General features: G+C 55.2%; 1 protein-coding gene across 1 annotated transcript in view; it reads right to left on the bottom strand.

Annotated features, from left to right (window-relative positions):
• Positions 1-3,584: 3,584 nt before the first annotated feature.
• DOCK4 (dedicator of cytokinesis 4) overlaps positions 3,585-17,385 on the bottom strand; it is a 337,471-nt gene continuing 323,670 nt past the window's right edge. The window contains exons 42-52 of the mRNA XM_036247405.1: positions 15,629-15,805; positions 14,892-14,975; positions 12,516-12,635; positions 12,067-12,188; positions 11,642-11,762; positions 10,428-10,509; positions 10,215-10,324; positions 8,296-8,368; positions 6,638-6,751; positions 4,242-4,303; positions 3,585-3,644 (exon numbers count right to left, since the gene is read on the bottom strand). Coding sequence (XP_036103298.1) covers positions 3,585-3,644; positions 4,242-4,303; positions 6,638-6,751; positions 8,296-8,368; positions 10,215-10,324; positions 10,428-10,509; positions 11,642-11,762; positions 12,067-12,188; positions 12,516-12,635; positions 14,892-14,975; positions 15,629-15,805 — 1,125 coding nt within the window. The remainder of the gene's footprint in view (positions 3,645-4,241; positions 4,304-6,637; positions 6,752-8,295; positions 8,369-10,214; positions 10,325-10,427; positions 10,510-11,641; positions 11,763-12,066; positions 12,189-12,515; positions 12,636-14,891; positions 14,976-15,628; positions 15,806-17,385) is intronic.

Raw genomic sequence — 17,385 nt, 5'->3', positions numbered from 1 at the left:
AAAATATTCCACAGTATGATTTAAAATACAGTTCATCTCTATTGTCAATCGAGTGTTAGAAACAGTCAGTAAAAGAAAAGACAAAGATACAAAATGCATTACTACATACAAGGTGCCTTGTTCCTACTCCAGCTGGGGCGTGGGCGTCCCCACCTGGGTCTGAGACGCTGCCCTCACAGTCTGCAGCCGCCCTCCTTCCACGAAGGAGAGCAGGAAGACAAGCTCCACCAGTAAGAACGGAGAGTTGTGAGGACTCTTTTCTTTTGTGCAGGATTGAGAGTTAGTGCCCTTGCCTACGGAAAGTCCTTTTGCCGTTCATTCACGCTAATATATTTTCTCTAAGGATTTCTTTTCTTCGCGTACGCTATTGCTTTAATACTGTCCTGTAATCATTCCTGAATTCTTGTTAATGGCACCCGGTGATGGTGCCTGTTGAATACGTGGACACCTGCCGTTCTTCAACGACGAGTCTGGGAGAGAGGACTATCAAGCAAGGAAGCCCGAGCTTCAGGTAAACATTTCTCCTGGCGTCTGCTACTTCATCTGCCTGATTCTGCTTCATCTTTGTCTGAAAGGAAACTGCACCTTGAGCGGAAACACAGTAGACACCATGGTGTCGGGGCACTAAAGGACCCACCAACCAATTCACCAAGCAGAGTTTTAAGGATGTGCCAGCTATCCTATGCCAGAAGCAACCTCAAAGGAGTATTTTGCCTTAAGAACAAAACAATTTCCAGTCCCATCCCTGCAACCCCTGAAATATGTCGTCTGAACACCTGCTTTATTTAGCTTTGGATGCTGATGACCTGCTTCGAGCAAGGTGCTCATGCAAGGACCCAGGGACCTCACACTGTTTCCCAAAGGCTTCTTGAGTCGGGGCCACTGTGTTAAGATGTGCACGGACTCACTAAGCTTTCTGAGAGCATCAAGTATTCAGTAAAAAATATACAACATTATCACGCATCGTATTGTCCGACAATACTGTATTGGTTTTAACATTAAACTATGTAAAAAAAGTGAACATAAAAAGATACAAAAGAAGTCTTGATCACTGTTTACCACTTCCAAATGAGAAACGTTTTAATGAAACTCAGCCATACCTCATGTAACATCTGGCGTTTCAGGTCAGTAACTTTTAATGTTGTGCAACATGATATTAACAAGCAAGTATTAATTCCATTCATGTAAAGACAAATCTAAGTTATTAAAGTGCCTACACTAACCGTCTTCTCATCATACTTGTTATTCTCCTGTAAACGGCAAAGAGTTCGTCGCAGTCACATTATAACTGAGAGACCTTCCTGGGCAGGGGCCGGGGCAGCGGCCTGGGCAGGGGCCGGGGCCGCTGGCCGGGGTCAGTCCTCCGGGTCCCATTCTCCAGGTGGCCGGAGCGCGCGGCCAGAGGCTTGGGGGGCAAGGCGGGCGGCTCGGGGGTGACGGGGATGGAGAGGCTGTGAGGTAGCGGGACGGGGCGCCGCAGAGTCCGCTCGTAGACGCTGTAGGGCGGGGGCGTCTTGCTGTCCTTGCGCACGGGCTCCTCGGGCCCGCCGTAGCCGGACCCCGACGCGGGCGCCGGCGCTTCGTTCACCTGGCTCTCAAAGCCCGAGGTTTCCGACGTGCTGCACCGGCTGAGCGAAGAGATCCCGCTGCTGCAGCTGCCCGACAGGACCGGGGAGTTGGAGAGCAGGCCGGGTGAGTGGTACTCCACGGGGGAGGGCGTGAACGACTGCCCGGGGCCCTGCTCCAGCGGAAAAGGACACGGAGAGAAGCGCAGGGTACACAGCGGGGTCAAACCCTGAGACCGGCTGAACGCGCCCCGCACGTTGAAGCCCCACCCCCAGATCCCCGAGAGGGGCTGTATTTGGAGACAGGGCCTTTGGAGAGGGTCTGCCTTAAAATGAGGCCCCGGTGAGTCCTAATCTGACTGCTGTCCCTAGGAGAGGAGGAGACTCGGCCACACACACACACCCATGGGCGCGCACGCACACACACACCCACACACACCCATGGGTTCACATACACACACACACCCATGGGCGCATGCACACCCCCCCATGGGCGTGCACACACGCGCACACACACCCATGGGCTCACATACACACACACACACCCATGGGCACATGCACACCCCCCCATGGGCGTGCACACGCGCGCGCACACACACATACCTACACTCATGGGCGCACGTGCACAGAGAACAGACCACGTTGACATGCGGGGAGAAACCTAGCCTCGCTGTGATCCTGGACTTACACCTCCAGAACAGTCAGAGGACACATTTCATTTCTTTGTTTAAGGCAGATTTCTGGCATTTCATGAAGAACTGGAAGTTCTAACAGCAACAGTCTGGTTTCTATTCATCTTGTGAAGCTGAGCAGGGGCTGCCCTTCGTTTACCGATGTCCCCACCAGACCACATGGCGTCCCCCTACCCCCCCTCGCCCATGGTAGCTGTCTACCCCCAGGGCCCCCGAATTTGCTAATTCCCTAACTGATGTCTTCAGAAGAATGAGTCCTAAGGGTCTCTGAAGAGGGTTCCCCTGGGAAAGGCTGTGTACTACCGACTCCAAGTCTTACCACACAGGAGCCTGGACGGCTGTTCAGCTCACTACTTTCCAAACGTGGTGACCATGGACCCTTGGCTTGATCACAGAATGGCCTGTACCTCTGATGTTCTACGGAGCACACTCTGAACAGTGTTACCTGGACCAGGTTGGCCGTGGTCTCTCTTTTTCAACAAAATGATGCTGGTAGACATACATCCTTTTATTTAGCGTGGCCAATTGACAGGCCCAAATTCACCACTGTTTTTGTCAAAATTTAGACCCTGCGTCCAAAATAAGGCAGGTAACCTTCACCAAGGGGTCAGCTCCATCACTGGAGTGCTGAAAACTCCGCCTGGGTTCAAGGCCACAAACTGCCTTCAAGTCACAGGAGAGCGAGGAACTTAGGGGCAGAGTGCCCTCTCCTGGAGCCCAGGAGTCACGACACCCGGCCCGTCCACTGTCTCCTCCAAGCCCAGTGTGACGGAGTGGCCACAGGAAGGACGGCCGTGAGGACATGCAGGTGTGCTAACTAGGACTCACAGTAGCTATTTACACATTTCCATCCCGTCAGGCCTTTTGATTTTTAAGAGCCAATCCCTAAGGCTTATCGTCTTATTACTGCTCTGCAAAGCCAATGGAGGGGTGCAGGTGTTCACCCCATAGCACCACGCGGGGGCTCGTGGCAAGTGCGGGCGCGTGGGGAGCTGTGGATTCGCCGCAGCCACCTTGCTCCTTCCCCCCGTCACATGGAGCCGGTCTCGGGCGCAGAGCCCGCCTGCGCTCGCCAGCCCATTTCTACGTCAGGGCTGTGGGCAGTGCCAACGGAAGCTCAGCTGGACATCCCGATCCTTTCGGTTTTGTTCCCCAGATTCTCCATCTCTGTGAGCAGTCGCTGCATCAAATGCCTCACAACCTGTCTTTTCACGCTCCCTAGAAATAGCTCACCCGCAAAAGGACAGGGAAGATGTTGCGCCCACCAGGGACAGAATCGCCCCCTCGGCCTCGGATTCGCCTCGGGGGCGGCGGCAGGGCGCACGGGTCACCTGCGCTGACCATCCCGCAGCCAGGCCGGTTCCACTCGGACAGCGACTCGGATTCTCTACCATCACGAGGGACCGTGTGAGCTTAAGGACGCTCAGTGGCCCGTGTCTGCAAACCGAGCCAAACGTCTGATGTTTAAGGCTTTCCGGTGTGTTCCCTGGACACTTACAAATTTGTGGCACTGCCTTTTCAGGAATGTTCTCGAAAGCCATGGTAGAAAATAGGAAAAGGGAAAAGAATTGGGTTTGGCTTTGTTGAAACGGCGGGGCTGAGGATACGGCAGAGGGCGCAGGACCATAGGTGGTGGTGCACCTGGGTTGTTAACGTCGACTTAAGGCCAGGCTGTCGATAACACCGGACCCGATATTTTCCTAATTCGGGGTGTATCTCACTCCAGTCTGCACATTCTCATTGGCACCATTTGCCACGAGGCCAATAATCTGCACACAGTGGCTGTATTCACGGAGGAGGCCCCCAAGGGAACGCCAGGGCGGTCCCCTCACCCACCTCCCTACACCCCTGCTTCCTGTGTTCTCCCCTGCTCTGCAGACAAGCACCACACTGAGGACCAGAGGGGACTCTTACGGGAAAGGGGGATCTGGGCCCTCTCTCCAGCCTCAGTAGAGTAAGAGCCCCGCCCACCCCCACCCCGTACCTTCATCGGAGACCGCCCCGCAGGGGAGGGGGAAGCCGATGTCGTGTGTCTCGCTGGGGAAGCTGTAAAGAGAGAGAGCATTTCAACCGAGGGAACCAGAAGGCTGACTCTGCAAAGCCACACAGACGCGGGGCATAGGGACCCCCTGGGCAAGGGCGGTGGGGACGAAATGAAATGCCGCCTGCCTGAAGGACCGCAGCACCAAGACCAGGGCAGGGAGTGAAGAGTCAGTGTGCGGGAGGCTTTAGCCAGTGACAGGGCCCTTCCATTTCCCAACGTCCAGGTGCTTCATGTGTTTGAAAAGGTGCTTTTCCGGGCGGGAGGGGGGGCACCAGGGAGCAGCCTTTGGAAAGTTGCTGCCTTTGGCCTGAGCAGCCATGGGAAGGCCAGGGCATTGGAGCAGTACAGACTAGGTCCAGGGGATATACTTACCCCAGCCTCCCACTGTACACCCCAACACACCCCCGCACGCCCCAACCCGCGGAAACCCCTGGCCATGTCCATAGGGGAGGGGAGAAGTTTTCTGTGTAGCCCCGATGCCTGATCCGGGTCCTGCCTTCGTCCCTGGATGGGGGGAGGGCTCCCCCCAGATTTCATCAGCAGGCAGAGGCGCGTCCAGCCCTGCGTCTGGGATGCAGCAGGGGCGATGGGGCCGCTCTGGGTGCGTCCACTGGGGTCAGATCGGCTCTGGCAGGCAGAGCCCCGCCCGCTGTGACACTGTCCACATGGTGTGTGGGCACATTTCCTAACCACCCACACGGTGTCTGTGCGTTCAGGTTTGCTGCTCTGTCACAAGCCCCCACTGTCCCAGAGGCCACAGTGGGGTTTACAACTCACAGGAAAACGACAGACAGGCTGAGCGAAGACAGACAGCTCCAGACAGCTCCCAACAGTGAGCACAGACAGTGACGGAGGACAGAGCCTGAGAGCAATCTGTGCAGAACGGGGGCCAGTCACGCCAAGTCAGCCTGCAGAGGGGTGGTCGCCCCAGTGCCCCAGCCAGGGGATCAGCGAGAGGGGTCGGCTATGACCCCGCAGGGGGTGCAGCCCCCGCCTGGCGGGCTAGGGCGCGCTGCGGGTGCTCGGCATGCTCAGGCCTTAGCCGTCCTGGCCGCTGGCCGCGGCAGGGAGCAGCAGATTCCGGCCGGGAGCTGTGCTCTGGCCGCCACTGTGGCCCCAGCCAAGGATCACTGTAGCTCGGGCCTTTTCCTCGTGACTCTGGTTCAGTGACCCCCGTGGACTCCCACCCACTCATGCTCACAGAAGTGTTCCTCTGGAAAGGACTCAGTTCTCCCACGGAACCGAAACCAGTCCTATCAGGACCGCTGTCCACAAGTCTGTGCCCAGGACGCATCGCCACCGACGTGAGCGCTGCTTGGGACTCACGTGTCCCAGCCTGAGCGACAGCCAGGTTCCGGCGGCCGAACACAGCTCACCTGGCTGCCGGGCACACTGACGGACAGGCCCGGCCGCTAAGCCCGGGGGTTTCTCGTTCTGCGTCAAGGTCTCGTCTTTCCGCACCCCCTGGGGTTTGGCTCCCGCAAGTACACAATGAACTGGGAGCGCGGGGTTTATTTTACAAAGAAAGTCACTTTCCTCTTCTTAGTTAAAAAAGAAAAGAAAAAAAGATGCCAGAATGCAGCAAATGAAACAGGACCCATGAAGGAACGGTATCTCATTTTCTCCTCCCAGGATGTCCGTGGGAAGCTCCGCATCTACTCTCGCCACATGTGCCACAAAGACTGTCCCTGGTGCCAGGGCCCGGCGTCAGGCAGCAGTGAGGGCCCCTCACGACTGACCGTATGTCGGTCACCGAGAAAATGGCTTGTGCAGGAGGAAAGGGGCCCCCGCTCATGCTAGCACCTCTCAAAGGGACGTTCTTAAGAATAATCTGCAGTGGTTCCCGAAATCGAAGTCAGCACTTTGAGAAACGACTCGAATACGGTCCTCCCTCTGCCCGGACCGCGGTGGGTGCGGGGGCGCAGTCTTCTCCAGCCCCCAAAGCCGCAGCCGGCTCCTGTTTCGGGGCGGCCCGAAGCGTTGCCATGGCTGCACATCAGATGGAAGGAAGCCGTGGAGTTAGCAGAAGTCGGTAAGAAGGAGGCCGTTCAAACGAGACCATGCAGTGGCTTAAGCAAGGTTAGTACAGCCGCCGCCCTGAGGACGGTGCCCGGAGAGCGCCACGGAATCTGTGTGGGGTTTCTGACGGCCGGAGCGTGGTCGGACCCCGTGGACCGGGAGCTCAGCGAAGGCAGAGGACATTGCAGCGAGTGAGGGAGCGACTGAGGTGTCCGCGGCCAACACCAAAAGCCCACGGCTCTGAGCAACGCGCACGCCGGAGGAGTTAGTAAAAGTGAGTGTACAAAAGCGACTCTTCACGCGCTTCAGATACCCACCAGTCTGTGTGGGTCTTGGAGGGACAGGGGGAGAGAGGAGTCTCCCCCGGTCCGACACGCTCTTGGCTTCCTTCCCACTGTCCAGGCTCCAGCTGCTAGGGGTGGGGTTCACAGCTGGAAGGGAATAACACAGCTAAACACACTGCCCTGCGAACGCTGGGGCTCTGAGAAGGAACTGTCCGGAATGAAAGGAAGGAAAACAAAAACGAAAAGCCACGCGGGGAAGCTCCTCCATGCTAAGCCTGATTTGACGGCCCCTCTCAGTGACAGAGGGCGGTTGATTAGGCGATGCCGGGTCTGTTTGTGGTGCTCAGACGAAGGCAGATCTCTTCGCGGACGGCGTAGCTCGTCGAGAACTACAACTGTGTTTAGATGCTGGAGAGCAGATGGAAGATGCGGTCACTAGACTATTTTAAAACTTGACTTTAGTGGAAATCTCTGGACACGTGGCACTCAGAAAGGGGGGAGGCAGGGATAAGCTTATCTCCCGGCTGTTTGGCAGACTCATGGGTAAGGGAACGGCCACAGCAACACCATCCTGTGGACCAGCCTGAGAAAAGGACCGTTGGTCCCGAAATCAACGCACTCTACTGAAGTATGTCCTCAAAAAATAATTTAGAATGCTGACAGCATCATCCCTTTTTTATAATTTGCCTGCTGCATGCTTCAGTGAGATGCAGAAATATGGAACAACCCTGATAGGAGCATGGGCTAGACGCACGAGGTTATAAATAACTGCTCTGCCCTGAGCGGAGCTTGCTCCCTGTGCAGACACCGCCATCTGGTGGACGTGGCTAGGACTCCAACATGTTGCCACTAAATCACAACGTTCATTTAATGGGATGAAAAATGACCACTGTCGAAAATACCTTTTCTCGGTTCCGATTCAATTTGCTTTGTGGTTTTCTTTGATTGCAGGGATGAGAAAAATACCACCTTCCTAAATCCTCCAGACAGAGACCAATGTCTGACTTGTAACATGAAAGCAAAATTTGTGTCTTAAAATAATTCGGGCTAGGATCTCACTGATTTTGATCTCCCGAGGAGTTTTGATGCTAATGTATCAGGTATATGCAAATGACAAGACAGTCTAGTTCTTAATGGGGGCGATTCAAGTGCACTTTACCGGGACAGCTCATTAGTGACCCCTGATCCCCAGGCTGGTGGACGGCTGGAATTTGTGAGGTTGACCCTGAGAGAGGCCAGCGGGTGACCTGCTGCTCCCTGACCCCCAAGCAGGAGGACGTCCGCTGCTGTGCTAATTGGCTGTCCCCCGCAATTCCTATGCTTCTCCTTTTCAGCGTGACCTTGGGCAGGGCACACGCCATTAAGCACCAGATTGCGATTCTTAAGTAGTAATCTGAGCCACCGTGGACAACAGTGAGCCGCCAGAGGACAATAGGCACCAGGGGCCGTCGGGAAGGCCCTGTCCTCCTTGTGTGGACACACAGCCTACCTGGCACCCCTGTCTCCGCAAGCCAGGATCTGCCCCGTGACTCACTGAAGGACACCAAGAGCCACTTAACAGGAGTTCCTAACCAGCTCGGGTCCTGCTGTTGAATCCGACAGGAATACACTTTTTAAACACGTGGAGGCCGGAGGAAATGAAGACAACACAGACCCGTGCACCGCGCAGGGCTGACGCAGGAGCTGCCTACCTTTCTCAGGCGCGGACAGGTGTGGGTCACTGCGTGGCAGGGCCCCGTCTCCGGTGTGATTAAACATCAGCCTCTGGAAAGCACAAGAAGCTGTTTTTACAGTGCAGGGTGCTGATGTGCAGAACCTTCTAGAAAATGAGATGATTATCTCGTCACTGAAACTTTTTGTTCAAAACAACTTTTGTATGGTATCTGATGGCCCTAGCAACAAAGAACTAAATTATATTTAAGGAAAAAAGAGGAGAAGAGCCTTAGGTTTTGAGAGAGAACACAGTGCTTCACAAGTTCATCATAGGTTTTAAATAAAAATGGCAAAGTGTGGCTCAGTGGCTGAGCATGGCCCAGGCACCAAGAGGTCGCCAGTTAGATTCCCGGTCAGGGCACATGCCCAGGTTGTGGGCCTGATCCCAGTGTGGGGCGTGCAGGAGGCGGCCAGTCGATGTTCTCCCTCATCGATGCTTCTATCTCTCTCTCTCCCTCTCCCTTCCTCTCTCTCTAAAATCAATAAAGAAAACATATTTTTAAAAATGGTAAATAACCTTTCACAATAAAATGTAGAGAAAAAAATAAACAGTAAGCAGCAGCTAGGCTACGTGCTCTTTATAAACACAGTGCTGCCCCGTCTGGGAGCCTCAGCCGGTTAGAGCGTCGTCCCAATACACCAAGGTTGCGGGTTCAACCCTACAAGAGTCAACAGTGAATGCATAAATAAGTGGAACAACAAAATCTCTCTCGTTTTCCCTCTCTCCCTCCGAATTCCTCTCTCTCTAAAATTAATTATACACACACACGCGCGCGCCAGACAGGGAGTATGAAATGCAAATAAGAATTAAAGAGAAATATTAGCTCAAAAATCTCTAGTGAATGGGCTGCACATTCTAAATATTAGATTAGGTTAAAACATAGGACATGGTCAACATTCCACAACCTTTAAGCCAAAAAAAAAAAAAAAAAAAGCCCATTGTACACGGTTCTACGGAACACAGGAAAGAGGCGGTGCACGTCCGTCCACGCGGGTGCACCACGGGGATGAGCAGCATCGACGTTGCTTTACATTCACCCGGAGCGAAAACCCAGGAGCTGCTCAGGGAAGCTTCCAGAGCCCCCGCTGGCAGCATGCTCTCCTAGAGCGGCAGGACCCCCGGTGACCGTCCTTGGCCACATCGAGGGACGGAGGGAAGGAGGGCACTGAGACAGTGCATCTGCCATGCAGACGAGGTGTCGGGAGTCCACTCGATCAGCAAAGAGAAGCCCGGCCCAACCCCCTCACCCTCACCCGTGTCCAGGGCGGCCGGACCCCTGCCAGGATGGTGCGGAAAATAAACAAACTGCTAAATGGAGAACGAAGCCCTCGGCCCGGTCTCACCCAGACTGAGAGGGGTCCCTCCAAATCCAAGCCTGGGGGAGGTGGGGGCCACGGTCCCTGACTCCTGCGGAGCCCAGGGCCAGCCCAGGACTCGGCCCCTTCTCCCTCGAGGCATTGGAGGTGACAAAGGCCAACAGAAACGGCCCTGGGCGCTCGGGTGTCTCCGAAGGGAATGGCCTCAGCTCTCTGGAGGCAGGAGCAGGTCAGGCTGCTCGGGACCCCCGCTGATGTGAGCACATCTCCCCATCTGTGGTCCCTGTATGTATGAGCACCCACCCCGGCCGGCTCCTCCGCCCAAACGTGAGCCCTTGCGCTGTCTGACTGCAGCGATGAAGCACAGAGCCGCATCTGAAGCAAAGTCCTCCCGGTCCCTCTCAGCGTTACTCCTCGGGCAACGCCCCGTGTGTCTGCCCCAGAGGTGGCTCAGGCGGGAACTCCCAGCGACGGGCACAGAGCAGAGGCCCCTCGCCCCAGCGGGACGTGCTGTAGCTCAGCCCAGCTGCCGTTCCGGACCCTGCCTCGTTTTCCAGGGTCTCCGTCCCGAGAGGGTTACCTGAGAAGATTCCACGGGTATCGGGTAGATGGCACTGCACGGTCTCTCTCTCGGGGACAGGCAGGAGTTCTCTCTGGAATGTTTGTGTTTGTCAGACAACAACGGAGAAGCTGGGAAGAGGAGGACAGACAGGCGGTCAGTGTGGTGGGCCCGACCTGCGTGCAGGAGACAGCTGGGGCCGGGCACTGCTGGCTGCCCATGGCCTGCACTGACCTCTGGCACTCGATGGAGCAGAGCTGGTCACATTGGGCGAAGCGGAATGGGTGGAGCTCAAGCTTGAGGTAGACGGACTGGGCTGGAAACACAGGGAAGCGGTTATCACACACTGTTCACGACAGACACACCACATTCCAAACACAACCAGTGCCCTGCTCCATGTCATTTTATTTTCTAATTAGCCAAAAGAACAGAAGAGAGCCATTTAGAAATACAGAAAAATCTCGCTTGGCCAGTGTGGCTCAGTGGATGGAGCATCGTCCCACAGACTGAGAGGTCCCGGTTCGATTCCCAGTCAGGGCTCATGCCCGGGTTTTGGGCTTGATGCCCAGTAGGGGGCGTGCAGGAGGCAGCCAATCTATGTTTCACTCTTACATTGATGTTTCTCCCTCTCTTTCCCTCTTCCTGTCCCTTCTTCTCTCTCTAAAAATCAATAAAATGAGAGGGGGGGGGGACTCTTAAAAAAAAAGAAAAAGAGAATTTGAGATTTTGACTCCTGCCAAAGAGGCATCTGTGCTAGCCGGCGATCCCTGCGACTCAGGACCGGCGGGCAGGCAGCCCCGGGCTGACACAGCAGAAGGACCCTGAGCCAGGGCCGGGTAGCAGGTGCGTGCTCCTTGGAGGCACAGCATGTACCTCCCCACTTTCTCCAAAAATGTGTCCAAAGCATGTATTTGGCAACATGCATTCACCCTCTTTTGCAAAGACAGTGGGCAGGAAAATTCAGCTGAATTATTATACACACCGCATTAGCGGCGCCAACATAAAATGTTTTGTTGCAAGAGTTACACTGACTCTCCAATCCCTAAAAACGGTATTTTTTCTTTGGCGAGAAAACGATTGCAGAAATTTTCCGACATAGACATAAGAAGGAGATTTTTTCATGGTCCCCTAAATCATGTATTTTTATGAGAAAAAGCCACGTGGAGATGCTGAGAGGTGGCTATGCAGTGACAACAATCCTGGAGCATCAGAGGGGGCTCAGAGCTGACCCCCTGCACCCGGGCTGTCCCCTCGCCTGCTCCTGTCTTACAGCGGGTGGGGCAGCTCTGCACAGTCCCTGCGACTCCAGCCGGTACGACTGATTCAAGTCTGCCCTCAGGTCGAGTTCTCCCCCGTGGGCGCTGTCCGCCAGCATGGCCGGGCGCACAGAAGGGCTCGGGATGGAGACAGAGAGGCATGAGCAGGCCAGACGGAAAGGGGACGGGTACCTGCATGTTGAAGACCTCGTCAGAACTCTCCGACTGCCCCGTGATGTTGCTCACTTCGGCCGAGGCTTGTGAGGACAGCGAGGAGGAGGAATACCGGTTGACCGCCGGGTAACTCAGCGGGCTGTTGGGGGCGGGGGAGAGAGGGTCATTAACTCGGTCTCTGAACTGGCTCCGTCCCATGCTGGCCGGTCTAAAACCAAAGGAGAAAGACCGCCTCCCATTTGCCTCGACCTCATCGCATGCGTGAGTTTTCTGTCTCGTGCTGTCGGTGGTGCCCAGCAGCAGGTGTCTGCAGCTGCCTAGCGGGTTCATGACTTCATCACGAAATAGCGGATCTGACAAACGGCACCATAAGCAACGAGAAGACCGTTCCAGATCACCTTGTGGGGATGCCAACTCGTACGATAACCAAGGACACCACTCACCTGCGTCTGGGAATTACGCGGGTACCGTCCGGGCTCATGGAGGCAGGTGCCGAGTTCCTACACACGCGGGGGCTCCCGTTGGGAAAGTGGACTGGGCTGGCTTGGGTACAAGCAGAGAAGTCCTGCGGAGGAGAGCAGAAACCCTTCAGAAGGGTAACGCCTGGGCAGAGCGACTTACGAGACATTTCGGTATATCAGGTGCGCATTCTGAGTATCTGAAGTCTTTACACAGGGCTATGAAGGTGAGTTTCAGTATCATTAAGCTTTCTCTCGCCTCCTTTTTTGTTTTTGTGAAAGCTGAACACGGCAAAAAGAAAACGATGCCATTTTAGTATCTGTGGGCTCCTCGGTAAGATGGTGCAGTTGGGTAGAAGCACCACAAGATGTCACTATTGAACACTTCGTCGGCCCTAACCCGGAGCCAAGGGCAGAGGACGCCGGGCACCTACCTGTATTCCCAGGCTGGACTTCATCACGAAGAACTGGTCGACCAGCTTCTTGTGAAGGGGTCTCATATCGTGAGGTACAAACTTCTCATGCACGGCCAACCCAAATTCCAAAATCTGCGCCTGGAGAATGACATGGGGAAAAGTCCACACGGATGAGCAACTCCGCTGAGCACTGCTGAGAATCGAGCGCCGTGGCCACGCAGTTCTGCTAGGTCCTCTCTGTCCACAACACAGGCCCGGCCCTGCCTCTGCAGGGCGCAACGCGGGCAGAACGGTCCTGCGAGTAGGGAGACACGGGTGGGGGTTGGAACTGCGGTCTCTCAGATTCCAAAGGCCTGATACTCTCCCCCAAGTTTCCTCCATGGACCGTACGCCCGGGATAACCACCCTTCTGCAAAGTGTGTGCCCCTCCGGCCCCTCCTGCGTGTCCCCGATGGAACCGCGGCTGCTCCCTGTGAAGAGGGTTGGGTGCTTCTCCCCGAGGGGTCTCTTTTTCCGGAAGACACCCCCTTTCCCATGTTACCCCTCTCTTCCTCAGGTTCTTCTGTGCCCATCCCTCCCTCCCCCAGATTCTGAAAACATTCCAAGGAGGAAGTAGAAAGCGCACAGGGACTGTAGGTCGGGGGCTGTGCTTCTTGCTTTCATTAGAAATGTGTTTCCTGTCCACTTACAGCGCAACCAGGACGCTTTGCATCTAAAACGTGGTTCCCAGCTGTGAGGACCCCCAAAAGGGAGGAACACAACCCTCCAGGGCCCCTTGCTCACTGCCGGCAGTGGCTAACTCCCTGGAGCTGCGTAGCAGCCGTCCTGCATTTTGAAAAGCCGCGCGTTAGAGGGTCGGAAGGAGAATTTCCTGGGCTGGGAGGAAAGCAGGTTCTCTGCAGCTCCCGAGGGTCACTGTGGGGGTTCAAGCGTGGCTCCCTGACGGTTAGAGCCTCTGGCACGCAGGCTCAGGGGACCACCCGGCCCCTCCCAGCCCCCATCAGCCACCAGCATCAAGATGAAACACCCCAGGGCACCTGTGGAGGGAACAGTGGCGGCGTGTGCGTCCGAGGCACCGAGCCCTTGACCCCTGGGATGAGCAGGGGTGGGGAGGCGGGTGAGCCTCTGTGGGGGACCCTCCAGCCTCCACCATTTTAAACACCTGCTACCAGGTGACGTCCCTTTTGTCCACATAATGCTTGAGTTGGGTTCCCCAGAAGTGATCGGTGGCGCAGAGATTAGGATGTTTACTGGGGAGTCACCATGGGGTCACTGCCTGTGGGAGGGAGGGGCAGACGTAGGGGGCTCTGGACCTCGACCGGGCAGAGTCCTGGGGTGGGGAAAAGCACTCAGGAGAAACTGTGCTCGGGCTCAAGACAGATTTTCAAAAGTCAGCAAAGTCCAAGTCATTCCTAAGAACTGATAACCTAAACCGCCCCCTCCTGGAATCTGCATCACCCCCAGGGCCACAGGGAGAACTGACCTTGTTCTCTTTCCCTGACGGTCCATGTCAAGGACCCCCTTTCTCTTTTCCAGAAGGTGTACAACTGCCCCCCGGAAGCCCTGGCCTGTGTCCACGCCCCTTCTCTGCCCCCAGAATGAAGATGTGTAGTCTAAGCCCACAGAGCATAAAATATACACTAACATCAGATATAACCGCATCATTTTCTAATCCAAAAGGGCATTTTTGTTTGTTTGTGTATTGACTTGGTATCAAGCAGGAAAGGATGTGTTTATCATACAGCATCATACACATTCCATTTTTCGAGTGTAAAATGTCCGTATTTCCTCTCGAACCCGGTCTCCCACACACGTCCCGCCCTCAGACCGGTCCAACCGGTTCCGGCGCCAGCCGCCAGCCGCCTCTCTCCAGCTCTCTGTACTTGAGGGAACCGAACAAGCCAACCAACAGGCCTCTCTGGAGTACAAAGTAGCGAGGCTGTATCTAGTTCTGTCCAGTCTGTCAGCTCCGTCTGCAAAACACGGTCCTATCCTGACGCAAAGGCTGCGCATCGCCACTTCCTCAACTGGAACATTCGAGGAAGACTCGCTCGCTCGCTCACGGATCATGGGGGCCCGCACTTTGGGCTGGACTGAACGTATGTGAGCCCCCATTTCTGAGTGGAAAGTCAGCATCAGGCCCACAGCAGGTCCTCAGGGAGGGCCCCAGACACCACGAGAGACTCGTGACATGTTTGTGTTGAGGGCTCAGTCATTCTCTGATTTATTTTTGCATCCACGTGGGGGAGAGGGTAGAAGGTGGCACTGGAATACCGGCAGGTGACCCCGTCACCCTCGGCGGGCACCCACGTGGGAACCGCGTGCACGGGCCCCGGGGAAGCACGCAGCCGCTGGCGTGGGAATGCGCGAAGGGGCGCGGCCCCTGTCCCTTACCTGCTCCAGCATCAGCTCCCTCAGCCGCGCGATCTTCTCGCCATCCTCAGGGTGACTCAGGATGTAGTCTTTGACAAAGAATGCCTGGCAAGAGACGGAATCATCAGTCTACCTCGGGAGAGTTCAAAGGAAGCGAGAGACCCCTTGTTTTGAACAAGCAGCATCGTTAAAGAAGCAACAGGTGTAGGAATCCCGGGGTGGGCGGCTGGTCGGTCTGGGAATTCGGGAAAGGGCTCTCTGAGGGAGACCAGAGCGTGTATCAGCCTTTCTGCAAATACAAGCAAAGAGCAAATCCAAATGGAAAAGCTTTATGGCACAGCTGACCAAGGGCTGGCCTCAGGGCCCGGCGGGCGTGTCTTCCTGTTGGAGACGAGGGGGGCAGGTAAACAGTCCCCTCCGAGTACCTTCTCAACAAGTCAGGCTTCTCTATGCCCACGGGCCTCCTTGCTCAGAGAAACGGTTTTAGGTAGACATTTGTTAAACAACACCCTCACAACTTCTATTCACCCAAGAACACACGCCCGGGTGCGCCCGGACTTTTATCCTCAAAGCATCACACTGGGACGCGGGACGAGCGCGCATCACAACCGCGTCTGCTGGCTCCCTCCCCCGCGACCTCCGCGCCCGAGACCTCCGCGCCCGCGCCCTGCTAGCTCCCCTGTGCCGATGTCGAACCGGGACTCCTGAAACCCCGGGAAACCCCCCCGAGAGCCCTCAGACACGATCCTGACCCTCACCTCCTGGTACCGGGAAACTCCGCCGTTCACAGCAGCGTCCACGACCCCATTCAGGCACATGGTCAGGGGGTTGATGTTCAGCATCTGTCGGGTCTGGCACTGGCCGATCAGCGTCTTCAGCTGCTGGTTCTTGTTTTCCAGCACTTCAATGGCGTTTTCCAGAGGAGTCATTTCTACCTGAGGAGCGAGGGAGCACAGACAGGCACTTGGTTGGAGACCCTCAGGAAGACGAAGGAGACCCCCCAGGTTCTGAATGGTCTGCGCCCCTCCCCTGTCCCTCCGTCCGTCTCTCTCCCAGGGGCCACCCAGGAGAACGAACAGATTGGGAGAGGAATCAGCCGTTCCCTGGGAAGGTCTAGCAGCGGATGGTGACCCGCCACCGGGTGGGATGCGGTTTGGATCACCAGTAGTCATTTGTTGTCTGTCAGCACTGCCCCAATCGGTGTAACCCTTAAAAGGAAAAAGGTCATCTGATGACTTTAAAAACTTGTTTTTCTCTCTTCTCAAGGGCTAAACATCCAGGAGCCTACTATCGTTGCTTGCCTAGGCTCTCACCGAATGCCAGGCATGATGGGGGACACGAAGACGCACTGAGGCTAAGGGGCTTTCAGCCTGATTGGGAAATGGGACCCGTACCCGTCTGGACCACATATGCCCATGTAACAGCATCAGAAGGTGGCACAGGACGGCCCACGGTGGGAGCCACAGAAAGCAGGACAACCATACGTGCCACGGGGCTGTTTGCTGAAGGACAGCTAGACAGAATCACAGTGACTTACAAAGTCTAGGTTACAGGGGACCCCTAATTGTGAAAATGATGAACGTGCCCCTCCAACACGCAGCGTCGTGGCGGTTACTGTCATTGACATTCTCGTCAAGAGAAGGTCTGCCAAGCTCTCGGCTGTGAAGTAACTCAGGCTCACAGTCAGCGCAGTTACGTATTTATTGGCTCTTACGGCTGAGGAAACAAATTAGCGTGTTTAAAGGTCACTTCGATCATTTTAAACCGACACAGAACTACTAGAATAACTTGACTACGTCAACACTGACACTGTATATTCGTCAAAAGACACTCTGAAGAGAAGGAAAGATAAGCCCGAAAACAGGAGATAATTTGTTCCAAGGGAAGCCGCAGAGAGCCCAAGACCAGGATATTTAACTCCTACAAACCAATGAGAAAAAGGCGAACCACCCAATAAAAATGGACAAAAGACTGAAACAACCACGTACCAAAGGAAAAGTCCAAAGGCCCATAAACATATGAAAACGTGCCTCATCTCATTTGTGATCCGAAAAGTAAACAATAAAACCACAGTGATCTACGAATCACCACTCACCGAAACAGCAAAAACAAACAGGATATTAGCCAATGGAGTGAGAACGGCACCCACGGGGCCCCTCAGTCCCTGCTCTGAGGCGCTGATTCCAGTCCCTTTGGGAAGCCGTCTGGCTTTCCGGACTAAAGTGGATGGTGATGCTTATGGTATTGATGATGCTGCCGTCTGCTCCTCACACACATCTGAGGAAAAGTGGACATGTGTGTACAGGTGGACGAGGAAATGTGTAAAAAAGATTCACAACCATCTCTCAAGTCCATGTGTGCATCTGATAATAAGATGCATACACATGTTGCAGCATGATCCTGCAGTGGAATAGTACACAGCAATGAAAACTATCTTCAGACCCATGTAATAACATGGACCAACATCACAAGTAAGACTGAGTCCCAGAGGCAAGTTACAAGGGAATATGTACAG

Source organism: Molossus molossus, unplaced genomic scaffold (assembly GCF_014108415.1).
Source record: "Molossus molossus isolate mMolMol1 unplaced genomic scaffold, mMolMol1.p scaffold_m16_p_7, whole genome shotgun sequence".
NCBI classification, from domain to species: Eukaryota; Metazoa; Chordata; class Mammalia; order Chiroptera; family Molossidae; genus Molossus; species Molossus molossus.
Note: the sequence above shows the minus strand (reverse complement) of the source record. Positions and strands in the feature narration are given on the sequence as shown.